The 22,892-nt window shown below is 49.6% G+C and overlaps 9 protein-coding genes and 1 non-coding gene across 12 annotated transcripts; 7 read left to right on the top strand and 3 right to left on the bottom strand.

Annotated features, from left to right (window-relative positions):
- The first annotated feature begins 625 nt into the window (after positions 1-625).
- FOXG_02957 (uncharacterized protein) lies at positions 626-4,711 on the top strand. 2 transcript variants are annotated; one of them, XM_018380433.1, is made up of 3 exons: positions 626-2,862; positions 2,911-3,746; positions 3,813-4,711. In XM_018380433.1, the coding sequence occupies exons 1-3, from the start codon at positions 1,012-1,014 to the stop codon at positions 4,537-4,539; spliced, it is 3,414 nt and encodes a 1,137-aa protein (XP_018236703.1). In that variant the 5' UTR covers positions 626-1,011; the 3' UTR covers positions 4,540-4,711. The 2 variants fall into 2 exon arrangements, with proteins under 2 accessions (XP_018236703.1, XP_018236702.1); XM_018380432.1 differs by having other exon boundaries at positions 2,911-4,711.
- Positions 4,712-6,450: 1,739 nt separating this feature from the next.
- Positions 6,451-6,855, top strand: FOXG_02956 (uncharacterized protein; the record flags this gene model as incomplete). Its single annotated transcript, XM_018380431.1, has 1 exon — positions 6,451-6,855. One exon carries the CDS (start codon positions 6,451-6,453, stop codon positions 6,853-6,855), a length of 405 nt encoding a protein of 134 aa, XP_018236701.1.
- Positions 6,856-7,178: 323 nt separating this feature from the next.
- On the top strand, positions 7,179-9,510 carry FOXG_02955 (uncharacterized protein). Of its 2 annotated transcripts, XM_018380430.1 has the most exons (2): positions 7,179-7,775; positions 7,835-9,510. In XM_018380430.1, the coding sequence occupies exon 2, from the start codon at positions 8,100-8,102 to the stop codon at positions 9,318-9,320; it is 1,221 nt and encodes a 406-aa protein (XP_018236700.1). In that variant the 5' UTR covers positions 7,179-7,775; positions 7,835-8,099; the 3' UTR covers positions 9,321-9,510. The 2 variants fall into 2 exon arrangements, with proteins under 2 accessions (XP_018236700.1, XP_018236699.1); XM_018380429.1 differs by having other exon boundaries at positions 7,179-9,510.
- A 161-nt stretch (positions 9,511-9,671) lies between these two features.
- Positions 9,672-11,216, top strand: FOXG_02954 (acetyl-CoA acyltransferase). Its single transcript, XM_018380428.1, has one exon. The coding sequence runs from the start codon at positions 9,848-9,850 to the stop codon at positions 11,099-11,101; it is 1,254 nt and encodes a 417-aa protein (XP_018236698.1). The 5' UTR covers positions 9,672-9,847; the 3' UTR covers positions 11,102-11,216.
- A 699-nt stretch (positions 11,217-11,915) lies between these two features.
- Positions 11,916-12,976, bottom strand: FOXG_02953 (uncharacterized protein). The gene has a single exon (XM_018380427.1). The coding sequence runs from the start codon at positions 12,723-12,725 to the stop codon at positions 12,129-12,131; it is 597 nt and encodes a 198-aa protein (XP_018236697.1). The 5' UTR covers positions 12,726-12,976; the 3' UTR covers positions 11,916-12,128.
- A 355-nt stretch (positions 12,977-13,331) lies between these two features.
- On the top strand, positions 13,332-13,403 carry FOXG_18443. Its single transcript has one exon. It is a non-coding gene; the product is annotated as a tRNA-Arg (tRNA).
- Positions 13,404-15,183: 1,780 nt separating this feature from the next.
- On the top strand, positions 15,184-16,795 carry FOXG_02952 (uncharacterized protein). Its single transcript, XM_018380426.1, has 2 exons — positions 15,184-15,574; positions 15,774-16,795. The coding sequence occupies exons 1-2, from the start codon at positions 15,355-15,357 to the stop codon at positions 16,604-16,606; spliced, it is 1,053 nt and encodes a 350-aa protein (XP_018236696.1). The 5' UTR covers positions 15,184-15,354; the 3' UTR covers positions 16,607-16,795.
- A 457-nt stretch (positions 16,796-17,252) lies between these two features.
- FOXG_02951 (uncharacterized protein) lies at positions 17,253-18,056 on the bottom strand (the record flags this gene model as incomplete). The annotated part of the gene is made up of 1 exon (XM_018380425.1): positions 17,253-18,056. The coding sequence occupies one exon, from the start codon at positions 18,054-18,056 to the stop codon at positions 17,253-17,255; it is 804 nt and encodes a 267-aa protein (XP_018236695.1).
- Positions 18,057-18,876: 820 nt separating this feature from the next.
- FOXG_18442 (serine/threonine protein kinase) lies at positions 18,877-20,465 on the bottom strand (the record flags this gene model as incomplete). The annotated part of the gene is made up of 4 exons (XM_018398522.1): positions 18,877-19,232; positions 19,280-19,619; positions 19,671-20,255; positions 20,382-20,465. 4 exons carry the CDS (start codon positions 20,463-20,465, stop codon positions 18,877-18,879), a joined length of 1,365 nt encoding a protein of 454 aa, XP_018236694.1.
- A 577-nt stretch (positions 20,466-21,042) lies between these two features.
- Positions 21,043-22,785, top strand: FOXG_18441 (uncharacterized protein; the record flags this gene model as incomplete). Its single annotated transcript, XM_018398521.1, has 2 exons — positions 21,043-22,026; positions 22,069-22,785. 2 exons carry the CDS (start codon positions 21,043-21,045, stop codon positions 22,783-22,785), a joined length of 1,701 nt encoding a protein of 566 aa, XP_018236693.1.
- Positions 22,786-22,892: the final 107 nt, after the last annotated feature.

Raw genomic sequence — 22,892 nt, 5'->3', positions numbered from 1 at the left:
AATGACCGCACCTAATGTTAATAATGAACACAAGATCAATCCACAACATACCATATTTCCTAGATGGCGAAGAATGTAGTGTCGTCATTGGCTCTGAGACGCGATTGTAAACAAAGAGCATCAATAACTCCAAGCCTTTGTTTACAAAAAGTAAAAAATGAGGCTTTCTGTACACAGTGGACAAAGAAACTTCAGGGGCATCCTTACAGGGATTGGCCAGCTTAACCTAACCGGTGGAAAGGGTCCGCCCGTGCCTTGCTTGGACTGGGGATGAAAGACGGGATGCCGGAAGCTTTAGCCACAAGATGGTAGGGGAGGGGCTAGGAACACATGGCTGATTGTTCCGGAAACGGACGAAAACAACAACGATCAGACTGTTACACGCAACTTGTTTAGAATATACTTTTAATCCTGTATCATCACAGAGAATGCAGTTTAGACACGTGTCTAAGGCGGACCGGGCCTAGGAACACCGGGCTTGCAAAAAGCCACTAAACATCATCAACAGGTTAGCGCAATCTAGTGGGTTCGCAGCCTGTCTCCACTGGAACCCAACCCAACCCGACCCTGGCACTGAAGAATTGTCTGGGTATCATTGACTGGACGGGATCTTCTTCTCCAAACCCAAGGCACGGCACTCGCTTCAACCCCTGGAGATATCATTTCTTCTTTACATTAGCAACAAGCTTAAGCGAACTGTCACTGCCACCTTCTTTCGACTCTTTTTCTTGTTCGTGTCTCAAACTTGCATCTTCAATATTTTCTTCTCTGCTGTGCTAGGTTGATGCCTTCATCGTTCGCCTCATCGTTAGTTCCCGCAAGCCCTTCCGTCCCGTCGTCCACCCGCCAACGCTAGGCCCCCCGATAAACAAAATCCCCTTCTGGACCCCTTACAAACAAAAGCTGTCCGTTTGTCTCGGGCAATCTTGTCAACCGCATTCCTCTTAAAGACAACGACTTCTGCAGAACGCGATACTACTACCCCACGACACTCCTGCAAATACGTTCATCATGGAGGATTCCTCCCAGAAGCGCATGAGCGCTATTCCGCGACTCTCGAAGCTACCTGTACCAAGACCAACTTCAGGAATTCCAAAGCCAGCATCAGCTCTACCAAGACCGACATCAGTTGTTCGTCCCTCGCCGTCAAGGGAGAGTCTGGGCGGTGATGAGCTACGGAACCCTCGGCTTCGACCTTCAATGTCGAGAGATCAATTACGAACTGGTCAACCGGATCTCCAACAGCGAGCACAAAGACTACGACCTGCAGTGTCTAGAGAACATCTCAACACTGGAACAAGACGCACATCGCTCATCACAAAACCTACACATCTATCGCCGGCGAAGCCCATGGCTCAGCGAATTCCTTCGACGCCGCATCGATCGATGGAGCGACAAGCTGATATTATCGAGGAGCAATCTACAACACCCCCGTATGATCCTCCGGGAGAAGCTATGGGTGTTCAATTCGATGGAAACATCTTCCCTCGTCAATTGACCCTTACAAGGAGGCCTTCGGAAACATTTGCAACTTCACCGTTGTACGATCCTGCCAACAATATCTTTGACCCAAACCAATCAAGACCACGAACCGCTTCGACCGATGAGGATGATAAGCCCGATACATTGAGGGCTCGCTCTCGCAAGCCAAGACCCTCTCTGAGCGAGAGAACTATCGAGACACTTGCTTCCATTCCCTCTTCTCCTGCCATGATGAAGTCATCAAACTTCTTCGACCAAGGACGATCAAGTTCACGTCCACGCTCGAGGGCAGATAGCGGCGGTTCCAGACCAGGGTCTAGCTATGCTTCAGATGCTTCAGTTAGGATTCACAGGACAGAGAGTCGGCCTGGCTCTAGTTCAGAACAGTCCGACCTCGGTTACAGCAGCTTTCGAGGTTCCGCAAGTGCCTTCGGAAAGCCCCTGACTCCCATCGATGGAACTCCTCAGAAGCGGTCCTCGGTCGTTGCAAACAAGACTCCTAATTCTCGAGCAGGAGCCTCCAAGCCAGCTCCCTTCTCTGACACGAGAAGCCCCAGCCCTGGCAAGCCTACCATGATGTCTCCCAAGGGCTCGCAGTCTATGGCTTTGCGACCTGCCAAGTCAAGGGCTCCCGTACAAGGGTTGTTCAAGAAACCTTCACTTCCTGCCCTTGGTAAGGCTTCGCTGAATGGGACCTCGAACCGCCGTGTGTCGGTCAATTCTGCCTCCACAGCTTCCTGGGATGGTACAATTCCCTCAGCAGGTTCTTCTCACAATACGTCTCTGACAGCCGATTCGGCCGAGCCTGGAACACCACCATCGGCTCGCAAGTCTTCCGCCGCTCTGCGTGAACAGATTGCCAAGGCCAAGGCTGCGAAACGTGCACAGATGAAGCAGGCAGCTGAGATCGAGTCACACCCAGAAGAAGAAGCACCAATCGTCCCTTCGGATACTGGCTTTGACTTTGGCGTCAACCATGATGATCCTTTCAATACGCGTAAGGGCGAGGATCCCAAGAAGAAGGTTCTCCAGAACCGCGTCAATACTGCAAGGACAACTGGAAGACTCAACATTGCGGCCTTGCACTTGAAGGAAATTCCTGTCGAGGTTCTCAAGATGTACGATCTGGAGAGTATTGGTACCTTTGACGGAAGCTGGGCAGAGAGCGTTGACCTGACACGCTTTGTTGCTGCGGATAATGAGTTTGAAGAACTAGACGATTTCATCTTCCCTGATAGCAGCCCGTCTTCGTTCGACGAGGCACAGGCTAGTCAAGGAAACATCTTTGCTGGTCTGGAGACCTTGGACATGCATGGCAATCTTCTCGTCAATGTCCCCTTGGGATTTCGACGTTTGACTTGCCTGACCTCCTTGAACTTGGTATGTTGTATACGCATTTCTAGTTGTCCTTTTTGCTAATCTTGCTAGTCAAACAATCGCCTTACGAACAACAGCCTGGACACCCTCTCACAAGTCACCTCTCTACGCGACTTGAAGCTTGCAAACAACCTCTTCTACGGCCCCCTCAACCCTGTATTGTCGAGTCTGAACGAGCTGGAAATCCTTGACGTGCATGGTAACAACATCTCTGCACTACCTGCCAAGGTCGAGAACATGTCGCGTCTTCGTATTCTTAACTTGAGCGAAAACAGCTTCGAGTCTCTTCCTTTTGATAGCATTGCCACGCTTCCCATCACTGAGCTAAACATCAGGAAGAACAAGCTGAAGGGTACTCTGATTGAGGAGCCCATCGGCTGTCTACCTCAACTTCATACCTTGGATGCTTCTGCGAACCAGCTGCAAAGACTGGTGCCCTTGGGTGCCTCAATCGATCTCCCAGTTCTGCATTCTCTTTCTCTGTCGATGAACCGTCTTCAAGGACTTCCAGACATGACGACCTGGACAAGCCTTTTGACGTTATCAGTCGAAGAAAACAACATCTCAGGAATTCCTAACAGTTTCATGGGTCTCGAGAAACTTCGTCATGCTGATTTCTCTAGCAACGATATCAGAGTGATCCCTCCCGAGGTGTCTCGCATGGATAACTTGTCTATGATCCGACTAAGCGGCAACCCTCTTCGTGACAAGAAGTTCCTTTCCATTACCACCGAAGATCTGAAGGAGGTCCTTGCTGGCCGTCTTGAACCACCACCTCCCTACCAAGAGCCAGCTTCCCAAGTCGGAATCCTAGATGTTCTGGCTGATGTAAAGGGTCCTGACAATACGCAATCGAACCCTGACGCAAGGTTTGATGAAAATGACAGGTCAGATGATGATTTCGCTACACCTCCCCAAAGCCCTAATCGTTCCCGGTCTCACACTGTATCAAGCCACCGTTCTCGATCGCACACGTTGTCGAACCAGACTTGGCCCGTCAAGCCTGGCGGTATCCTAGATCGATCCCAAACCCAGTCTTCATCACTCCATCCCGTCGTTTGCTCTAAAGTCGCTGCCGAACACCGTGTCCGACAAATCTTCCTCCAAAACAACCTTTTCGCTACCCTGCCCAACTCGCTTAGCTTTTTTGCCGAAACCTTGACTGCTCTGTCTGTGTCTCACAACCAAATGGTCGGCGAGGCGTACCTGACTGAGGAATTGGAACTCCCGGCTTTGAGGGAACTCAACTTGGCATCGAATCATATTACTGGTCTTGGAGCGCTTGTGCAGTTCTTGCACGCACCAAGTCTTGAGAAGATTGACGTGACGATGAATCGCCTCAACGCTCTCCCAACAAATCTGAAGGAGTCTTTTCCCGTTCTGAACGTCTTGCTTGCGGGTAACAACCACATCGTCGATCTCGAACCAGATATGATCAAGGGTCTCAAGATTGTCGACGTGAGCAACAACGATATCGCTCATCTGAATCCCCGTATTGGGCTTCTTGGTGGACCAGGCGGACTCGAGCGTTTCGAGGTCGCAGGCAACCGATTCAGGGTTCCTCGATGGAACGTGATTGAGCGAGGCACAGATGCCACTCTGCGCTGGCTCAGGGGTCGCGTGCCAGTCGCTGATATGGCTTCATGGCAAGGAGATGATGACGAGCCTGAGGTGGATTGATTATGAGCTGTAGACCTGGCGCTGGTTGATATGCACTTGTTATGGGTGGTTTTCGCTTCTTGGTACATATTTTGACGTATTTTAGTTTTATTACTGGGGACTATATACCATCTTGCTTTCCTGTTAATATATTTTTGCCTGGATCATACGATGCTAATAGAAACTTTTGTTTGATTGAACTGCATCATAGCTGTCTAATGCGATTCCAACACAGTCCCGCCTTACCTCTTAAACAGTTTGCGTGCCAACAGCACAATGAACGCCCTAAGTTAATCAACTTGGGCAAGTTAGTAAAAATAATGACTGCACTCGCATGAATATTGAGAGAAACTTTTCCGATCTTTTCATAACGATAATGAAGACGAAGCCGAGCAGATTATCTGGATACACGAGTTCCCCCTTTGTCCCCTTTTCCCCCCGGGAGCAAAGAACTTCTGACGTCAATATAGGGTGCCAAAGTTAAGTGACCTAAAGGTCTGCTGAGATACTAAACTTACCTAAGTCGTTTCGTCACTTAGGATAAAGGTCCTAAGTATTCTTGCCTCCCCTAATCCGCTACCTCTGCTCCTACTCTGCAGTGATCCTGATTCTGAGGAGTCAAATGCCTGAGGGTAAAATGTTTCTCGTTCAATGGGTTTCCGGAGGTGTTCACAATGGAAAAGCCCGATAATGGTGGGCTGTGGTTTTTATTCTAGTACTTTCTTTAAGTATTATACCGTATTACTCTGCGGCCTGACATTGGCTTCAATGCCAATCTTGGATGATACTTTCGGAGTTGTTAGGCGCAGGCGAATTCATGTCATCGGCTGACTCAGGGTGAGCGTACTCACGGGCGAAGTCGGACTTGATCTATGTAAGATAACATTGAGGGAATCCTTTGAGGCGAGTATATTCTTTGTACACGGGCCAGCACAACCTTCCACCAACGGGTTTGCTGAAGTCTACTAATTTTGCTGTTCAAGTTTGGCATGAAATCTTGAAGAGTCTTTACTGCGGTACTTCTTTTTTGATAGCCTTCCTTTTAGCTTTTGAAAAATTTACCACGCTGTTGCTATTAATTGGAGGGCTGGTCTTCACGCCAAGCGGCGAGGCGATTATATCCATACAGCTTCTTTTAACGACGATTGACTCTCGAGGCTAGTTTGAGTAGCCAAACATGACGAGACACGCCAGACTGCTCTTTTCCGTATCTTTGAGGATATTGATCTGATGCTGAGGAGGCCCTTGGCGAGTTTCTTGAGATTAGAGCAATGGATCTGTGGAGAATCCACGGGCAGCGAACTTGCAGGGCTGTGGATGAGTCTTAATCGTTGGTTCATCCCCGACTTACCTATGATATTGATGCATGTGAAGAGTGCTTCAATTCTGCGTGTTTGTTTCCCAAGATCGTAAAGTTAAATATGAGAAAACTGATCATGGTTCAAATATCTCGAGCTTATAGGTACTCAACTACCATGAGTCACGCACAACTAAAAGCATCCGATATGCTGAGGCCAATGAATTCGTTTGTTACTTCGTCTCTTCACCAACACTAACGTATAAGAAACTCTCGGGCAGTAAGAGTTGTCTTCAAACTCTGGAAGGTGCCTCGTGGCCATCTGGGGCAAGAACCTAGGGCACCGTGAACGTGAAGTCTCAATGGACGAGACAACTCCCTCAGTATCAACACGAACTTTACCACCGAGTATAAAGCACAGAAGTATCCCTCCCATGTAGGTATCTTTCATCGCTACTCTTACCATCGTGGAACATTCTTCGAGTATCCCTCAATCACGTCGATATCCGCCCGCGAAAACTACAAGACAAGTCCAAGCACCAGCGCAAGCGACACTCCACGATATCATCACATTACACACCTTGTACGACCTAAAACCACAATCAAGACCTTTTACATCGTCACACATCGTCACTATGCCTCCTATAATACAAACCATCGCCCTCATGGCGCCCGACGTTGCAGATAACGACAATGTTCTCAAGGACAAATCCCTGGGTCCTTCCGCAACCATCAGGCTGGTCGCAGCAATCACGTTAAGCGGTTGGATCACCTTCGGCCTGATAATCGGCCTGGTCCTAAACACACGGGGAAAAGCTAGTAGCTTTGTCCCAGAGTGGTATCTCGACTCCAACGGCTCGATCTGGGCAAAACTCGCTGTGGCGGCGTGGTGGGTCTTTATAATTCTGTTCTGGCCTGCCATCTGCGTGGTTCATGTGATCTTCGCTGCTGGAAGAGCGATTCGGAATTTATTTTTAAATTCTAGTGAGAAGAGGAAGGAAAAGAAGGAGAGGGAGACTGCTGAGGTTGCTGTCGTCTAAGGGTATCACGACTTGGTTGGTGTTTTGGTGTTAATGGTTTGGAGTTGGGGGAGTGCAGATTGGGATCTTTTATTTGACAGTCATTTTTGGATACAGGGTTTGATTCATTCATTTCAATATCGAGAGATTTCTCCACTGCCTCTCATCCTGTATCTGTTTCGTTTGGTCTGGTTCAGCTCGGTTGGTTTGATGTCTGGGGCACTGACAGATAACGCCTGTGGATCGTTTCACAGGCCGCGGTCACCGGAACTCACCTGGAACCTCTTCTAGTTTAGTGCCTAAAAACAAGCATCATCCTCCACTGAAAACACACAGGCGCGTGTCCGACGGAAAAACCCTTGTTCCCGGGTCTTTCATCTTCAACCAAGCTAGCTTCTCATTTCTTGGAAGCAACCAAAAACGACGGCGTCACAAGCCGAAGCATTTCTCGCTTGTGTCTACCATTCTCTACTCACATTGTGCTCTTATATCCCCATTGCTCCTCTTTCATTGATGGTTCTGCGATCGATTGTTTTTCTCTCGTCACAATCGCTGTTTACTGTGGATCCATCTCGCGGCGCGTTGTGCGTTGCGTTGCGCTGCACGTCAACGCATAAAGTTTGATTTGAAAAGGATAATAAACAAACGCGCATGCAAAGCACATGTACACATTGGAAGACGAACGATATATATAACCCGCTGTCGAAGATCCGGCTTCCTCAGCTAACGGATAGGAACGACGAGAGCTGTTGACGCGACTTGGTTGCCTGGGGAATTATTTGACAGCAGAACACGATTGCTTCAACATGACTTCTCCTATTGAAGCCACACAGGCTTTGCAAACCTTGCAGGGCGATACAATTATTGTTAAACATCCTCGAGAGCGACTGAACCCCACGACACCTCAACCCCAAGAAGCAGGACCCCAAGATCCAGCTGCGGTGACATTACCTTCGACAGAGATTCCAAATTCGCCCATCGATCTAAACGAATCCTTTAGAACCGAGATCAACGAGGATCGACCGGCCGTCACGGTTATCCCATCGTCACTTACACCGCCCCCCTCGACCCAGGTTAACAGCCATGCCAGTCAAGCTGGTCCCGGTCCCTCCAAACGAAAGTTCTCTGGCTCCCAGCAGTCATCGACACTCTTCTCCCCGCCAGCTACCGTACCCAATAACATACGCGAACGTCCTGTGATAACGGAATTCCTCCCTCCCGCTCCGCATCAGGTCCTCGAGGCGTCCGCCGACGAGCTGCGCGTCATGCTTCAGTCGGCTCTAGCAGAGCAACAAAAGCTCAAGATGGAGACAGCTCATCATAAGTTACAGTATAACTTATTGTCTATCCAGGCCGACGACGATGCCAAGCGTGCTGCTGTGGAACACGAGATGATGCGTCGCGAGGTAGACGCGCTGCGAAATGCAGAATTCACCCGAATGGCTAGAAAAGAATTTGATCAGCCGTCCGAGGCATTACAAACAAAGTATTTACAGATGAAGACGCGGTATGAGGCCATGCTACAAGAGAATGAGATCCTCCAACGCCGGGTCCAGACTGCTAAGAAGGTCATCAAGCAAAGCGAGGATGAAAGCATTGCTCTTCATGAGGAGCGAGATATGTTGCTGAGACGAATACGCGAGAACAGAGAGCATATGCAGATGCTCTGTAGACCTGGGGGTATATTTCACGGAGTCTTGACACCCAAACAGAAAGTCGCTGTCGTGACACAAGGGTACAGAAACTCTCAGCAACAGCAGACATCTAGGTCACAAGGGGAGCATGGTCTCTCGGCTTTGTTGCAGGCTATGAGCCAGGATAACAACAGCGCACCTTCGACACCGATGCATTCTCATCGCCCTGCGCCACGCGTCGGAAAACACAACCGCAACTCGCAATCCATGTCGTCTCTGCCCACGACGCCTATGAACCGGCCGGTGGGTACAAATGTTGGGCTTCTTCCATCGGTGGATCTGGTACCTCACTCGGAGCCTCATCGATACTCCCAGAGACAGTTCATTCCTACGACACCTGTGGCCAAGACTGACCGCCGCCGTAGGAGTCGAGAGAGCACTATTTCAGCAGACGATAATGAGGAGCTAGCCAGGCAGGCGCTTGAGTCGGTTGCCGCAGCTCAGTCGTTTACATCACAGTCACGAAACCAAAACGACCAGGATGGAGAGGTGTTTGATAGCCAGGCTAGTCAAGCTGCTGCAGAGATGCTGCGGCGAGATCCGCGGCAGAGCTTTGAGGTAGCCGAAACCTTGAAGAACACACCAGGACCAATGGAGAAAACAGTTCGCATGCAGGAGAGACTACTTTCCCATCGAAATGGAGATAGCGACAAGCGAAAATTCAGCGGCAACCATTCATCTACCGGGGAGATACGACTCGATCAAGCAAGTCCAGCGAAGAAGTCCAAAGTGGTTGAACCAATGGCAGATGGGCAAGACAAGCTAGGACTGGGGATTCAGTATAGACAGTGAAATGTCTGGGTCAGAAGCAGATTGCAAATGGAGTTCGGGGTACGATTATAACGACAGGAGGGCGTTGACGGTATTGCATTTGACGAGTTTGTCTATCTATGTTAGCTTGACAAAAGAGGGCAGAATGCCACTGCCGAAATTATGTATAAATGGAAAGCTTGTTCAAGTTTCAACAAGATATTGAATCTCATTAGAAAGTGATGTCTCATGATGAGTGTTGCACAGCCATAGACGCCACACGTAGGGATCTTACCCGACGCTCCGACATTTCAAGCCACACTCGACATTACCCGAAGTCTGAAGCCGGTGTCGAGGATCCACTTTCGGCTCATGGCAACGGGACGGGAGTGTTTCCGGCTTTCGGCGGGGGTGGAGGGTAATAGGTTCTGGGATATTTACTTACCCGGCTCATAAACACTTCTCTCACTTCTCATCATGAACCTTTGATCTCTTCTCTTCTCCTTCATCTTATCAATTGGCCTTTCCTCCAACTCATAATCTCCCATATACCCCCAAACACCTTCATAATGTCGGTCCGTCTTCACAAAGGCCTTCAAGGCGTCCTCGCCAAATCCCCTTCCGACACCGTAATCCTCTCCGCCGTCCGCACTCCCATTTGCCGCTCCTACAAGGGCCAGCTCAAAGACGCATACCCCGAGGAACTCCTCGCTAGCGTCCTCAAAGCCACTCTCAAAGCACACCCCGAAGCCCCCGTCGACGATGTAGCAGTCGGCGTGGTGCTCTCCGAGCTCGGCGGTTCCAAAGCGGCGCGCATGGCTCTCAACCACGTCGGCTTCAAGAACACCACTAGCTTGTACACTGTGAACCGCGCGTGCTCTAGTTCGCTGCAGGCCATCGCTGCTGTGTCGGCGCAGATCCAGACGGGCATGATCGATACGGGTATCGCAGCTGGTATGGAGAGCATGACGAGAAATTACGGAAGCAGAGCTATCCCTGTGGATGTGTGGCCGGAGCTGAAGACCTCGCCTAATCGTCATGCGCAGGATTGTATTATGCCTATGGGTTTGACGTCTGAGAACGTTGCGGAGCGATATGGTGTTTCGAGAGCGGATCAAGACGCTATGGCTGTTGAGTCTCACCGTCGTGCTGCGCGTGCGAGAAAGGAGGGCCGTTTTGCGGAGGAGATTGTACCCGTTGAGACAAGATTCCAGGAGGTTGATAAGCAAGGTAACAAGGTTGGCGAGGAGCAGCGCATCACTGTTACTGCTGATGATGGTATTCGTGAGGGCGTTTCCATTGAGGCTTTGGCTAAGCTCAAGCCTGCTTTCAAGCCCGACGGTGCTTCAACAGCTGGAAACTCGAGTCAAGTCTCCGACGGTGCTGCCGCTACCCTCCTCATGCGCCGAAGCACAGCTACCGCCCTCGGTCTCCAAGACCGCATCATCGGAAAATTCGTCTCAGCCGTCACAGTCGGCTGCGATCCCGATGAGATGGGTATCGGCCCCGCCCTCGCTATCCCCAAGCTCCTTGACCAGGTCGGTCTCAAGACGGAGGATGTGTCACGGTGGGAGATCAACGAGGCGTTTGCGAGCCAAGCGCTGCACTGTGTGAGGGAGTTGGGACTCGAGGATGCGTGGGCGAAGGAGAAGGTCAACCCTGACGGAGGCGCTATTGCGCTGGGACATCCTCTTGGAGCTACTGGTGCGAGAATGACGAGTACGCTTTTGCATGGACTTAAGAGGGATGGTGGTGAGGTTGGTGTTGTGAGTATGTGTGTTGGTACGGGTATGGGTATGGCTGGGTTGTATGTTCGGGAGTAGATTGATATCCGGGGAAAGAAAGTCAAAAAGTAGATTAGGGAGCAAACAAAATTGAATATTGGGTTATACTACACTTGATACTGAGAACTGCTGAAGCATGGCGATAGGAAACTGAGGTGGCGATGCCCGTCGGCAGCTTGTAGTCCGGGACGCAACGATTTGATCGCATCGGTACATCCCCGTAAAAACAGACAGTTTCGGCTGATCCTCGTCGCAACTACCAGTGATTTAATTGTCAAAGGTGAAGAAGTATAACGGGACTAAACCATCAAATCGCCTGGAAATACAAAGCCCATAACGAGCAGTTGAATGTTCTCTACGGTACAGTTCAAAGAAGTGTCAATCTCAGAAAGTTAATGTAAATGAAAAAGCGATGAACTTAGGATTGGGAAAAAGAATGCGTTGCTGCTAGGCGGGTTGATATAATAGCTATGGTCCAGGTGAATCTGCTGATATGCCAATGGCGATTCACTCGCGATTGGTTGAGAACAAGGGTATTCTACACATGCATGTATAGTCAGTTCATCGTATGACAATCGGAATTGCCAGTGTTTCTCCATCAGAACCAACACTCGTCATGACTTCGAACTTTAGGGTAGTGCTGATGGCGCTTATTTGGAAAAGGGGTTTTCCGGAACGCCAGTCATTGAGCTAGTCGTACCAACGTTATCAATCATTGACTAGACTAACGATCTATGAATACTAGACCCAACACCCGGCGTTGTGCAGCTCTGGATATCATCTAAGACACTTGTCCACGCCTGGGCTTGGTTGGTCAATGGTCTGTAACAGGGTATGAATGTGGCTTGCGTCGAAAGGCTGACTGCAGGTATTTCAGGGAGACACAAAGAATGCTTGCTTTGCTTGTTGGGTTGGATTATATGTATTCTAATAAAATATTTTCGCCCCTTGCTTCTCTTCCAATTAACCCATCAATCACTCTAGTCATCTAACGTAGAGACAAGTGAACCAATTAATCATGCCCCCCAAACGCCAATAATAATAACAATGGTGGTACAATTCATGTTTATGCGACTTCAATGTCGATGACGTTTGACTTGAATGGCCCTGTTAGAGTCTCGTTTGCTGGTGTGCCCTCCTTGAATGATGTGTAGTCAACATTCTTCTTCTCCTTTGTCCACACAGCATTCCACGTCCCCTTGAGCTGCACCGTCGCGCCCTCAAACACCTTATCCATCGGAACAACAGGTTCCTGGAGGGTGAATTCCCAAATGGCCGATCGGCCAGGCAGAATCTCAATTAGAGCATCATCAGCAGGCGGCCAGAGCCGTGAGGCTTCAATCTGCATGATGTCAAGTGGTTTGCTGTCGCCCTTAGGCGTGATGTAAAGAATGCCAAGAGAAATGCCCAAGGGGTCCAGGGGTGAGCCGTAGCTGAGAATAGTGACGGGCTCATCATTGTTGTTTCTGACGGTTGCGCGGATGAGAACAGGATCTTTCTCCTCTTGAGAAATGGAGACGTCGAGTCTTTTAAGTGCAGCTGGCATCCTGAATGATAATGCGACGTCTGGTACGTAGCCTGTTGGTGTGAAGAAGGCGATGAAGGTGAGTGCGACTGTTAGGCCGATGAGTAGGCGTACAGCTGAAGACGCGAAGATGGCCATGGCATGAGCTCAGTTTTTGAACAGAATCCCTAAGGCAACAATGAAAAAAAATGAAATGAGTGAGTTGACGTCAAAGGAACAAGGGATTGTTTCAGTCCCTGTATCACGTAGATAATGGCATAAAGGAGAGTGAGGTGAGGATGAATGAAGATTTGATCCCAAGAGAATGAAATGAACGTGCAGAGGGAGCTGAGCTGGATTCGGAGTACGTCCCATTAAAATAACTTAAGATAATAATTAACCTTACGTTGAGCTAAAAGGTGCGCGACTGTTCCCCTAACGCAAGATCCAGGGGCTCAAGGCATCTCACGTGGATTGCATTCTTTGTGCTGTGCCGCTATCCTCCCTTATAAAGGTGGCGCAAAGACACTGTTATTGCGGGTGGTTTTAGTCCAGGGTCTACTTGGAGCTATTGAACGCCGCTATGGATACTTTACTTTAATGCTGTTTAGCAGATTCCATCAGTTACTAGCTCTAGTCGCTTGGCGCGGGTTGTGGGCGGCGTACCGAGTTTGATTTGAGTCCACAATCCTCCGGGTCTAGCGAAAAGTTTGAGCACAGAATCAGTAAGTGACGTTTTCGAAAGCCAATTCAATAACAAGAAACGGTCGCGTGGCCCAATGGCAAGGCGTCTGACTACGAATCAGAAGATTCTGGGTTCGATCCCCAGCGTGATCATTCTTTTTGTTGATTGAGCCTCTTGTCATGCCTTTTTGCTAGTGACTTCACTGTATCGGTTACTGGAGTTCCGATGCATGTCGAAACGTTGATCTTGCTCCCTTTGCTGCCGGGAGTGGGATGATCAATCTAAACATAATCTCTCGGCAATCGGTGCCAGCATTTTTGCACACTACCCACAACTGTGACCATAACGTGGTTGCGATTCTTAACAATTATAAATGTATTAACATCAAATCTTGCCTGTTGCAACTCGTTGCGGGTATACTGCTGTCTACATACAATGGATCGGAGACTCGAACTGGTCCAGGGTAAACGGAGACATTTCCATATTCGAAGAGAGCCACTATAATGAATCAGAACTGAGCAATAACTCGTATGCCGTGTGCGACATCATCTCCATGGTGCTTTAGCCTATGCGAACGTTCCCTTTCTGTGCCCCATGGACAGGTTTGATAGCTTATCCAATGGATTAATGCTGCTCCTCTGCAAAAGTCTAACATGAACCTAGTTCTTCCTTCCAATGAATTATCACATGCCTCGTTGTTATGAGTCTTGATGCCACAAACTGAGGCCTTCAACTGGTCCCAACATCAAAATATCTCGACAAACGCGGCAAGCCAAACAAACAAGACTCACATGCAACTATCCATCGCCCTTCAGAACATCTTACCAATAGAATCCTTCAATAATCGTACGCAGTCATGTTCTCAAACTGGTCCAAGCAAGCTTGTTTGACTTAGATTTGGCACCTGCTCTAAAAGTTCTCAAGTCAATGCTCCGCACCGATCTTTGTACGTTATTTCGAGTATCATGGGTCTATTAGACCGGAGATGAATCGATCATCCTTGCAAATCTTGTCAGATATGAGAATGGAAATGATCGGAGGCTGGTGTATAAGCTTAAGTGGTAGTGTGGAGGGCCTTGTTCAGACGTTGGAAGACCTGCAGGATAGTGGAAAGCCAAGATGTCTCGAGGTTTTCACCGTCAGATCTATCAGTTTACCGAAAGACCGTTCGGTAGTGTCTTCGACTACTTTGTTATTAGTTGACCATAGCTGTCCATCGAAACAATTATTACCATCTCAAAATCACATGCCGTCAGCAATCTGATACACGATAATGCCCAACTTTTTACCCAAAGCCGTAAACAATTCCTCTATCCAATGATCTCAACTCATCACGCTATAGAAACGGCCCGTCAAACAGGTTTCATGGTTGACGCTACGGGTATGAATTCCCTTGAAGAGGCCCATGCTGAACAGCTTTACCATGCGATATTGAAATCCAAGCTACTTCCGCCAAATGTAACCTTGATTTACGACGATCTCTTATAGCCTTGACCGATCCTATTGTGGGGCGCTCTCATCCTAGCTGACGATGCTACATGGTGTGTTTCGAAAGGGCATGACGCCCGGACCTGACTTTGATCCTTTTTTAATTTTGGAGGATCTTCGATTTTGTTACATCGGACAGAGTCAATTGGGAAAGTTAAGTTTAACTGTGTAAATCGGAAGATAAACTCAAAAGGCGAAAATAGCATAAAACAGACGGCGATAGTAGAGGATGGGTAACGTCGGGAGTTAATTTTCGGACAATTAATTCGAGAATCGCCAAGGTTGGAGAGCGGAAATGGCTTGTGTCAAACATATTGACCTGTCCGAAACGAAACCCTGAATCGGTCCACACCAAGACGGATCAATATCGTCGCAAGTCCCCTGCTTCCAAGTCCAGACGAGTCGCAGGGTATCAACTCTAGGCTGTATAAGTATTCACGATACCTCACTTCCCTCAGCATGTCTTCATCCTCTTCACAACAGTCATTCCTTTCATTCATTCATTCATTCATTCATTCATTCATTCATTCATTCACTCATTCATTCGTTCTTTGTCATTCTTTTCAATTTCACTCTTTTTGAATTACATTCGTTCGATCTGGTCTATCGTTCAAAATGAAGCTGCTTGCTGGTCTTGCTCTCGCCTCTATGGCTGTCGCTGCGCCCCTGGTGGATAAGCGCGCTCCTACTCCCTTGAACGTTGAGTTGAAGATGCAGGGGAACTCAAAGGTTAAGGCTGTTATCACCAATAACGGGAAGAGCAACTTGAAGCTCCTCAAGGTTGGAACATTCCTTGATACGGCTCCTGTTGAGAGGGCTCAGGTCTTTTCTGCCGGTAAGACTTCTCTGGATATGAGGCATGGGTGAAATGTCAGGTGGTCTAGATATGTGACCTGTTTGGATATTGAGGGTTGAGTCTGCCCATGGAACTCAGCTCTCAGCAGAACAGGAGGGAGCATTCTCTGACACATTCTCGACACTACCCTCGCCTCAGCCACTACCCCCATAACTTCACACCCACTGACCTCCAACAGAAAAGAAGACTGTCCCCTTTGACGGTGTTCGCATCGCTCTCGACACCACCCAGCTCGATGACACCGCCTTCCAGAGCATCCCCTCCGGCAACTCCTACGAAGTCGAGTTCGACATCGCCGAGTTTCACGATCTTTCTGCTGGCGGCAAGTTCAGCGTTCTCTCCTCCGGCGCCCTCTCTTTCGCCCAGGAGAACTCCACCGAGCTCGTCGGCTCAGTCCCCTTCTACTCCAACCGTCTCGACGCCGAAGTCGACGGTCCCCAGGCCTTCTCCGTCCGCACCGCCTTCCACCAGAAGCGCGCTCAGGTGCAGAGTGACTGCTCTGGTAGCAAGCTCCAGGTCACCCAGGCTGCTCTGTCGAACTGTGCTAGACAGGCTTCTGCTGCTCAGGAGGCTGCGTCTAACGGTCCTGCTGCGAAGGTGGAGGAGTACTTTAAGAACTCTGACGCTGCGACTCGCTCGACTGTCGCTGATGTCTTTGCCAAGATTGCGGCTGAGTGTGGATCGACTAACGCTGGGGATACTCGATACTACTGTACCGATGTTTACGGCGCGTGCCAGAACGGTGTTCTTGCGTATACCGTTCCTGGAGGAAACTACATGGCCTACTGCGATCTGTACTTTGAGCGTCTTCCTGCCACCACTTCAACCTGCCATGCTCAGGACCAGGGCAACACCAACTTGCACGAGATGACCCATCTTAACCAGATCAAGGGAACTTCTGACTATGGTGGTTATGGATATAACTTCATCCAGAGCTTGACTGCTGAGCAGAACATCAACCACGCTGACACTTATGCTCTGTTTGCCAACGCTGTTAGTCTGGGATGTTAGAGGGTTAACGAAGCAAGTGGCCCATGGGTGCAGCTGATGAGTTTGTTAGAGAGTTTGTGAAATTTGGATCATGTAGGGTACACAATAAAGGACGGCGTTTTGAAGGCGGGACTTGTATAAGCAATCCACTAGATTACGCGAGTTAACGCTGAATGCAAATGCCTGTATGAGAAGGGCCGTTTGATGATACTCGCTTGGAAGACCAAACACTATACGTTATAGCAGAAGTTGCTAAGACGACGCGAAACAGCCTGACGCGATCATAGGCTGATTAAATGTGCCATCTTTGAGAAGTCACCACTGGGTGACCCATGCTGAATAGAAGTCCAGGATATCCTCGTTGACACTTGACACCAGCTAGGCTGTGGTAGGAAACCTTCGCAAGTGACAAAAAGACTTGCGATACAATTGGTAAGTTCTTTGACTGCTTATTTCTCGGCCCTGGTCCAGAATTTCAACTACTCCGACATCGTACAGACCAGCCATAAACGTCTGCCAACGTCTGAGCGGGCTGGACAGTACCAGAGTCTTAAGAATACGGGGTTTCTTTAAGACATCGACAAAAAAAAAAAAACAAAGAGCAGGCAGTGACTATTGAGGCTGATAGCACTGAGATGGCGCCACGCTCATTTGCTTTGACAGAATATCACAACGGCTCCAGAAGCTTGCACAATTCATCATAGAAGCGTTTGACCTCCCACTCGCTGTACTCCTCAAGTGTGTTGCGATCCTTCTCGAGAAATCCGAAGCCGTACTGGAAGATCTCAGCGGTCATGGCACCCTTCCAACCCGGACTTGTTACCAGCCGCTTCCTCTCTAGTTTCCTGCTCCGCAACTCGGCGTCGTCGTGAAATGATTTGTCAAGCGGCTGCCACTCAGCAATCTCAGACAGCACCATCATCAAAGACCAGACTTGGTAGAGCCAGAGAGATTTTTCTGCTTGGTATTCAGGATGTTGGTACATCTCGGGAAGTGCTTGTCGCCCCCAATCGAGAATATAGGGCTTGGTAAAATCTGGTCTGTTGGGATCCCCGAAGAAGACGAAACTTTCGGTCCGCAAAGCTGGGTGATGGATGTGAAAGTGGACGTACAGGGACCGGACCTGTGTCGCTATAATTCTGCCGAGAGCACGCCTGTCTTCCGAGGAAGGCTTTTGGATGCGTGTGATAGCATCGCGCAGATCGGTAGGCTGTTCAACGCACCTGTAGATTAAGGCGTTCCTGCGCCCATCGTTGAAGAGGTGGTCAATCACCAGGGTGCGAGTCTCTTCTGGTCGGTTCTCATCTGTGGGTATTCTCTCTTGAACGGTCGCCAGATATGGCTTCAGGGCCTCTGGCACCGCTGTCGTCCATTCGATCAGTCCGGGGGAAGTATGCTCGCCCCGAGACCATGTACCTATGTGTCGCGGGCCTTCTGGGTTCGAATCGACATAGTCTCCCAAGTCTGGCATTTTTCTCTGCGTCAGTTGTTGGAGTTCAGTTGAGAGTTTTCACGTTACGAGTGGCAGACCTAGTAGGCTTCGAGAGTACTTATTGAACATTTGGTGAGATGTATTCAATTAAGTACCTTAGTGCCACATTGTGATACGCAAAACGCTGCTGGAAGGGAGGAGGGTGGTTGCATCCCGCAATCGATACAATGGAAGCTTACATGACTACGCCGTGTTAGAACGCAAGCATCACCTCGAAATCAGCGCAGAACCAATCCGTAAGTACTATCTCGCATATCGTGTAACTCACAAGGGTCATTACTTTCAATGCAGGACTTTCTCGGCCAGCCGTCCAGCCCTTAACCTCCCGCAGACACAAGTGAAAGCCCGCGGTCCAACCATTTACAGCGGTACCTTGCCTGAGTTTTAGTTGTACAAGTCCCTTTCACTGAAAAAAAGAAACCGTTACCTAGATATACAAAATACTCGTCCAAGCATCAGGCTTAGCTGCCTGGAACGGAGCCCCTATTGCCTCGCAATTCACCAGCCCCCTCAAGAAATATTGGTATTAAGCTAATCCTAATGCCTATCTCTCCTCTACCTTACGAATCCGTTTCGGTCTCGGTCGCAGAGTTCTGCCTGGCGTTCGTTCTGATTCCCCTGAGGAGTGAGACGGTGCATCCCCATTCTGTGATGGCCTCTTACGCTTGCAACCTTTCTTCTCCCTTTCGTTGCGAGACCTCACAGACTTGAAAGACTCTCCGCGTCTGGCTCCTGGCTGTGCCGGTGGACTGGGAGGCACGTCAAGTGATGCAATCGCCGCCAGCTTAGGTTGCGATAGCTACATGCTCTCATCGCATGGCGTGAGCTGGACAAACGTCGTGGGTACCGTTTGTGTCCAGTCCATGAGAATAGGTGATGCAGAGTTTATCGTTGTCGTTCCATTTAGCTGGTGCGAAAGCGGCGGTGCTGCTGAACTCAAGGTGACATTCGTCCGCCAGCTTTGTAGTAGGTCGCGAGCCGTTGGACGCCGATCGGTGTTGACGGTGACCATAGATGCGAAAGGAAAGTGATGTTGGTTCAGACTCGTCTGGAGATACTCGTACCACTGCTCCCACTCCGTAAACTGTCTTGTCCTAAAGTCTTCGGGTTGCTCTAAAAACTCCACCACTGTCACGCCGAGCCCCCATATGTCAACTTTAGGCGTCTGCTGCCTGTTCTCCCTAACATCAGGCTCCATATACGATCAGGCGCCATATACGATCCCGTTCCAACGACAGTATTTGATGCATCGACGGCTTTGGCGATCCCGAAGTCTATCAAAAAGAAGTTGCCGCCGCGGTGGAGGATATTCGGAGGCTTAACGTCTCGATGTATGATTGGCGGATCATGAGTATGAACGAAATCCAGTGCCTGTAACATCTGGTATAGCATCTTGCTGGTTATGGTTCGTACCCCCTCTTGCCCCTGGTCTCTGAGCGCTTGCAGTAGATCGTGGAGGTTGCCCTCATAGACAGGCATGAAGATCTGGATGTCGTGGCTGGTTTTGGATTCCTGGGTGTGTGTGTACGGCACGATATGAGGCTGATATGATTAGCGTGAGGCAAGCATGGAGATGTAGAATAGGGAGCTTACATGCGTCAGCTTCTGGACTATTTCTACCTCTTTTTTCACTCTCATCTTGAACTCTATCTCGGAATGGATCTTCCATTGAGTTACCTCTGTCCTTACGTCGACGATTTTGCAAGCGTAGTGCGCGCCGGTATACATGTCGACAACCTCGTGCACTTCACCTTGGCCGCCTCTTCCAAGCGGTTTGAGCTTTTTGATTCGGATCACCTTGTCTTTTTCCCGCTTGGGTGAGGCTCGGAACCAAGTACTATGGGGTTCACGAGCTAGCAATCCCTTGGATTGCAGGTCGAGCGTGCCGAGTTGCTGCAAAGTCCTTTCGATCGTCCCATCATTGTTGGTGTTTCTTGCGAATGCCAACCTCTCCTTGGTCAGTTGAGCTTCACTCCGGCCATGTGTTGTTCCTGGTAACAAGCGAAACTCAGCATCGCGGATCTGGAAGAGCCACTGGCGTTCGACGCGATCGTGGTACAAGTCAGGCCTGAGAAGCACGACACATTGCCGACGGGCCCTCGATATTTGGGAATAACCTAGCTTCTCCTTTCTCTCTCCGTCTCCGTCTCCGTCTCCGTCTTCGTCTTCGTTGGTGATCTATTCGATCTCGGTGAGTTGCGTATCGCTATATTCCGATATGTCGTGGAGAAGAAGCTCTCCAGTTTCCTTATTGAAATCGAAATAGCACTGATCAGTTTTCGGAAAGTACTTGTTCAAGATCACATCGTTATGGTCTCGTCTACCGAAGCTGACGAGATACGGTGGGCTCTTGGACTTTTGGTCCAATCCAATTCGCAGGCATAGCATCTTTGGGTCTCTAGGGTTTTGGCATGTTCAGTTGCTATTGTCAGGATGTTAAATGATCTCCAATAGTCGTTCTCCGGGGTGAGATAGAAAACTGTCTGATCAGTGTCCACCTTCGAGATGCATGATTGATGAGAAAATGAAGCTGGAACGAGCAGCTCAGGCGGTCAAAATCTACGTGGATTGCAAGCCATAGAGAGGAACACGGAGCCTGCGCTTGAAAAAGAGCTTATCTAGGTAGGCAAACATCCTTTATTCCACATTCTTCATTATCCCCCTTTAACTTATCACCTATTAATAAACTTCCTTTATTCCATATCTTTCACCCCCCTTTTAGATGATTACCTACTAATATCCTTTGTTCCATCCTTCACTGTCCTTTGCTCTGTCCTTCACCCCACCCCCCCCCCAACTTATCGCCAGCAACATCCTTTGTTCCATCCTTTATTATCCCCCTTAACTTATCGCCTATTAATATCCTCCATTCCCTCCCTCACCATCCTCTCAACCTATCGCCAGCAACATACCCTTTACTATTTTTCAAGCCTGACCAGTCATTTTCGCGTCTATTATCATTTCGATGGCTCCACAAACAAGCCCCAAGCGCAGACTCAGCAATACGTCAACACTTCCTCCATCCGTTGAGGCCGCCTCTGACAATGTATGTCCTCTATCCAACGGCAACAACCTCAACGACAATGTCCACCCGGTTGACAATCAGCAAAGCGAGGAAAGAGATACATATTCTGCATTAGTACTGGGCAGAGAGATGTTGGTGCCACTAACATACGATCCTGATACATACGATTTTGATGCGCGAATGCCGTGGACACCCGAGCCAGAACCCTATGATCCCGAAACCTATTCGGCTTGGGGTAGAAAGCACTTCGGCGAAGAGTGGTACCAATTGCGGAAGGCTATGCTCGAGGAAAGGAATCCCCATCATAAGTATGAACCAGTGTACATGGGGCGCCAGCGAGCTCTAAGGGTGATGGAGCATCAGGCCGAAGGGAGGCCTTTTAGACCATACTCTTACTTTGTGGGGGACGATATCAAAGACGAAGGCTGGAAGCGCTTGTGGGCTCGAATGTCCAACAACGAGTTAGGCTTTCCGCGCAGTCCTTCCCCACCTCCACCACCTCCACCACCAAGCGACAGCGACAGCGACAGCGATAGCTCCGAGTCTCGCGAACCGACGCCTGTCCCGGCAGACCCGTGGGAACGAATAGAGTACATGCGAACGTATTGGCACTTGACCGAGGAGAAGTATCACTTCCATAGGTTCTTCGTCAGGGAGGAAATCATAGACAGGGCTAGGTCGCGACGTGAAAATGAGCCGGGCAACAGGCAAGCCCGCGAGAAGCGCGACCTAATGGAAAGCTTTCGCTACGTGAATCCTTCACGGTTCTATATCGAACAAAACAACATCCAGGACCATATCGACCTCCCCAAGAAGGGCTGGACGCGGGAAGAGATCGTTGCTGTGTATGAAGCGCAAGTGGGCATGCTTGAATGGCCACGGAATAACTCTGCACCAAGAGGGTCTGGTGATTTCGGCAAGGATGTAACCCCGGAAGAGGAAGCCGCATCGGCCAGCTAATCCCAGGAGCATCGTGACGCCTGGAATCGCTTCTACGGATCGCAGCCTCCCAAATTGCCACCGAATACCAGGGATTACGGTGTATGGGATCTCTGGCTCAAAGGTACCTACGCTCGCATCTCTCGCCAGCGACGGCGAGAGGCCCTGCTGTCTGATGCTACGGGCGATTCTGCATCATGTGCAGAAGAGTTACAAAGAATTGAGGGCGAAGAACAGGGAGACCGTGAGGCTCTAGAAAGGGCCATTAGAAGGTCAACTGAATTGACAGAAAAGGCAGAAAGAACGAGCCGTCTACCGCCACCTCAAAATCAGGAGGAAATGAATCATAGGTTTCGTGTGTGGGATGAACTCGGCGTCGGTCTCAAGGTCCAGAATGACCTCGCTCGCGAATACAGTTTCGCCGAAAGAGTCGCTGGGCACGAATTACCGCAGCCGCCAGCAACAGCTCCCCAAGCAGGCGGCATAGGCGATGCCCCAGGTACTCACATGCGCGAAGCAGTGGCGCAGTCGTCAGCAACGACACCTCAACCAGCGAGTGGCACTCTTCGCAAAACTTGCGGCGGTCGGATCACTAAGAACACATTGACGCACGCGGAAGCCTCGCCTCGAACAGCACCCCAACGTCACAATAGGCAGCGCAAGACGTATAAGAAGGAGCGGGCAAGCCGAAGGCTCGCGAAGCTGGAGCCTGAGTATGGGATGCTAGAGGATGCTAGAAGGTGAAACACGACCCTCCTTGCGATAACCAAGGTAGTGGGCGAAGACGCATTGATTAGGTAGATAGGTAGGTACCTTATGCACTTTATCGAGCTCGGTCTCGAGCTTAGTAG

This window comes from Fusarium oxysporum, chromosome 8 (assembly GCF_000149955.1).
Source record: "Fusarium oxysporum f. sp. lycopersici 4287 chromosome 8, whole genome shotgun sequence".
Lineage (NCBI taxonomy): Eukaryota > Fungi > Ascomycota > Sordariomycetes > Hypocreales > Nectriaceae > Fusarium > Fusarium oxysporum.
This window is presented reverse-complemented; position numbering and strand designations above follow the sequence as displayed.

What these genes read in the sequence shown, in the direction of transcription:
- FOXG_02957 (XM_018380432.1), top strand. Translation starts at nt 1,012, where the DNA reads ATGGAGGATTCCTCCCAGAAGCGCATGAGCGCTATTCCGCGACTCTCG. An exon ending in GCCTGACCTCCTTGAACTTG is followed by an intron (nt 2,863 to 2,910) that starts GTATGTTGTATA and finishes TAATCTTGCTAG; the next exon opens with TCAAACAATCGCCTTACGAA.
- FOXG_02955 (XM_018380429.1), top strand. Translation starts at nt 7,641, where the DNA reads ATGACTTCTCCTATTGAAGCCACACAGGCTTTGCAAACCTTGCAGGGC.
- FOXG_02954 (XM_018380428.1), top strand. Translation starts at nt 9,848, where the DNA reads ATGTCGGTCCGTCTTCACAAAGGCCTTCAAGGCGTCCTCGCCAAATCC.
- FOXG_02953 (XM_018380427.1), bottom strand. Translation starts at nt 12,725, where the DNA reads ATGGCCATCTTCGCGTCTTCAGCTGTACGCCTACTCATCGGCCTAACA.
- FOXG_02952 (XM_018380426.1), top strand. Translation starts at nt 15,355, where the DNA reads ATGAAGCTGCTTGCTGGTCTTGCTCTCGCCTCTATGGCTGTCGCTGCG. An exon ending in GGCTCAGGTCTTTTCTGCCG is followed by an intron (nt 15,575 to 15,773) that starts GTAAGACTTCTC and finishes GACCTCCAACAG; the next exon opens with AAAAGAAGACTGTCCCCTTT.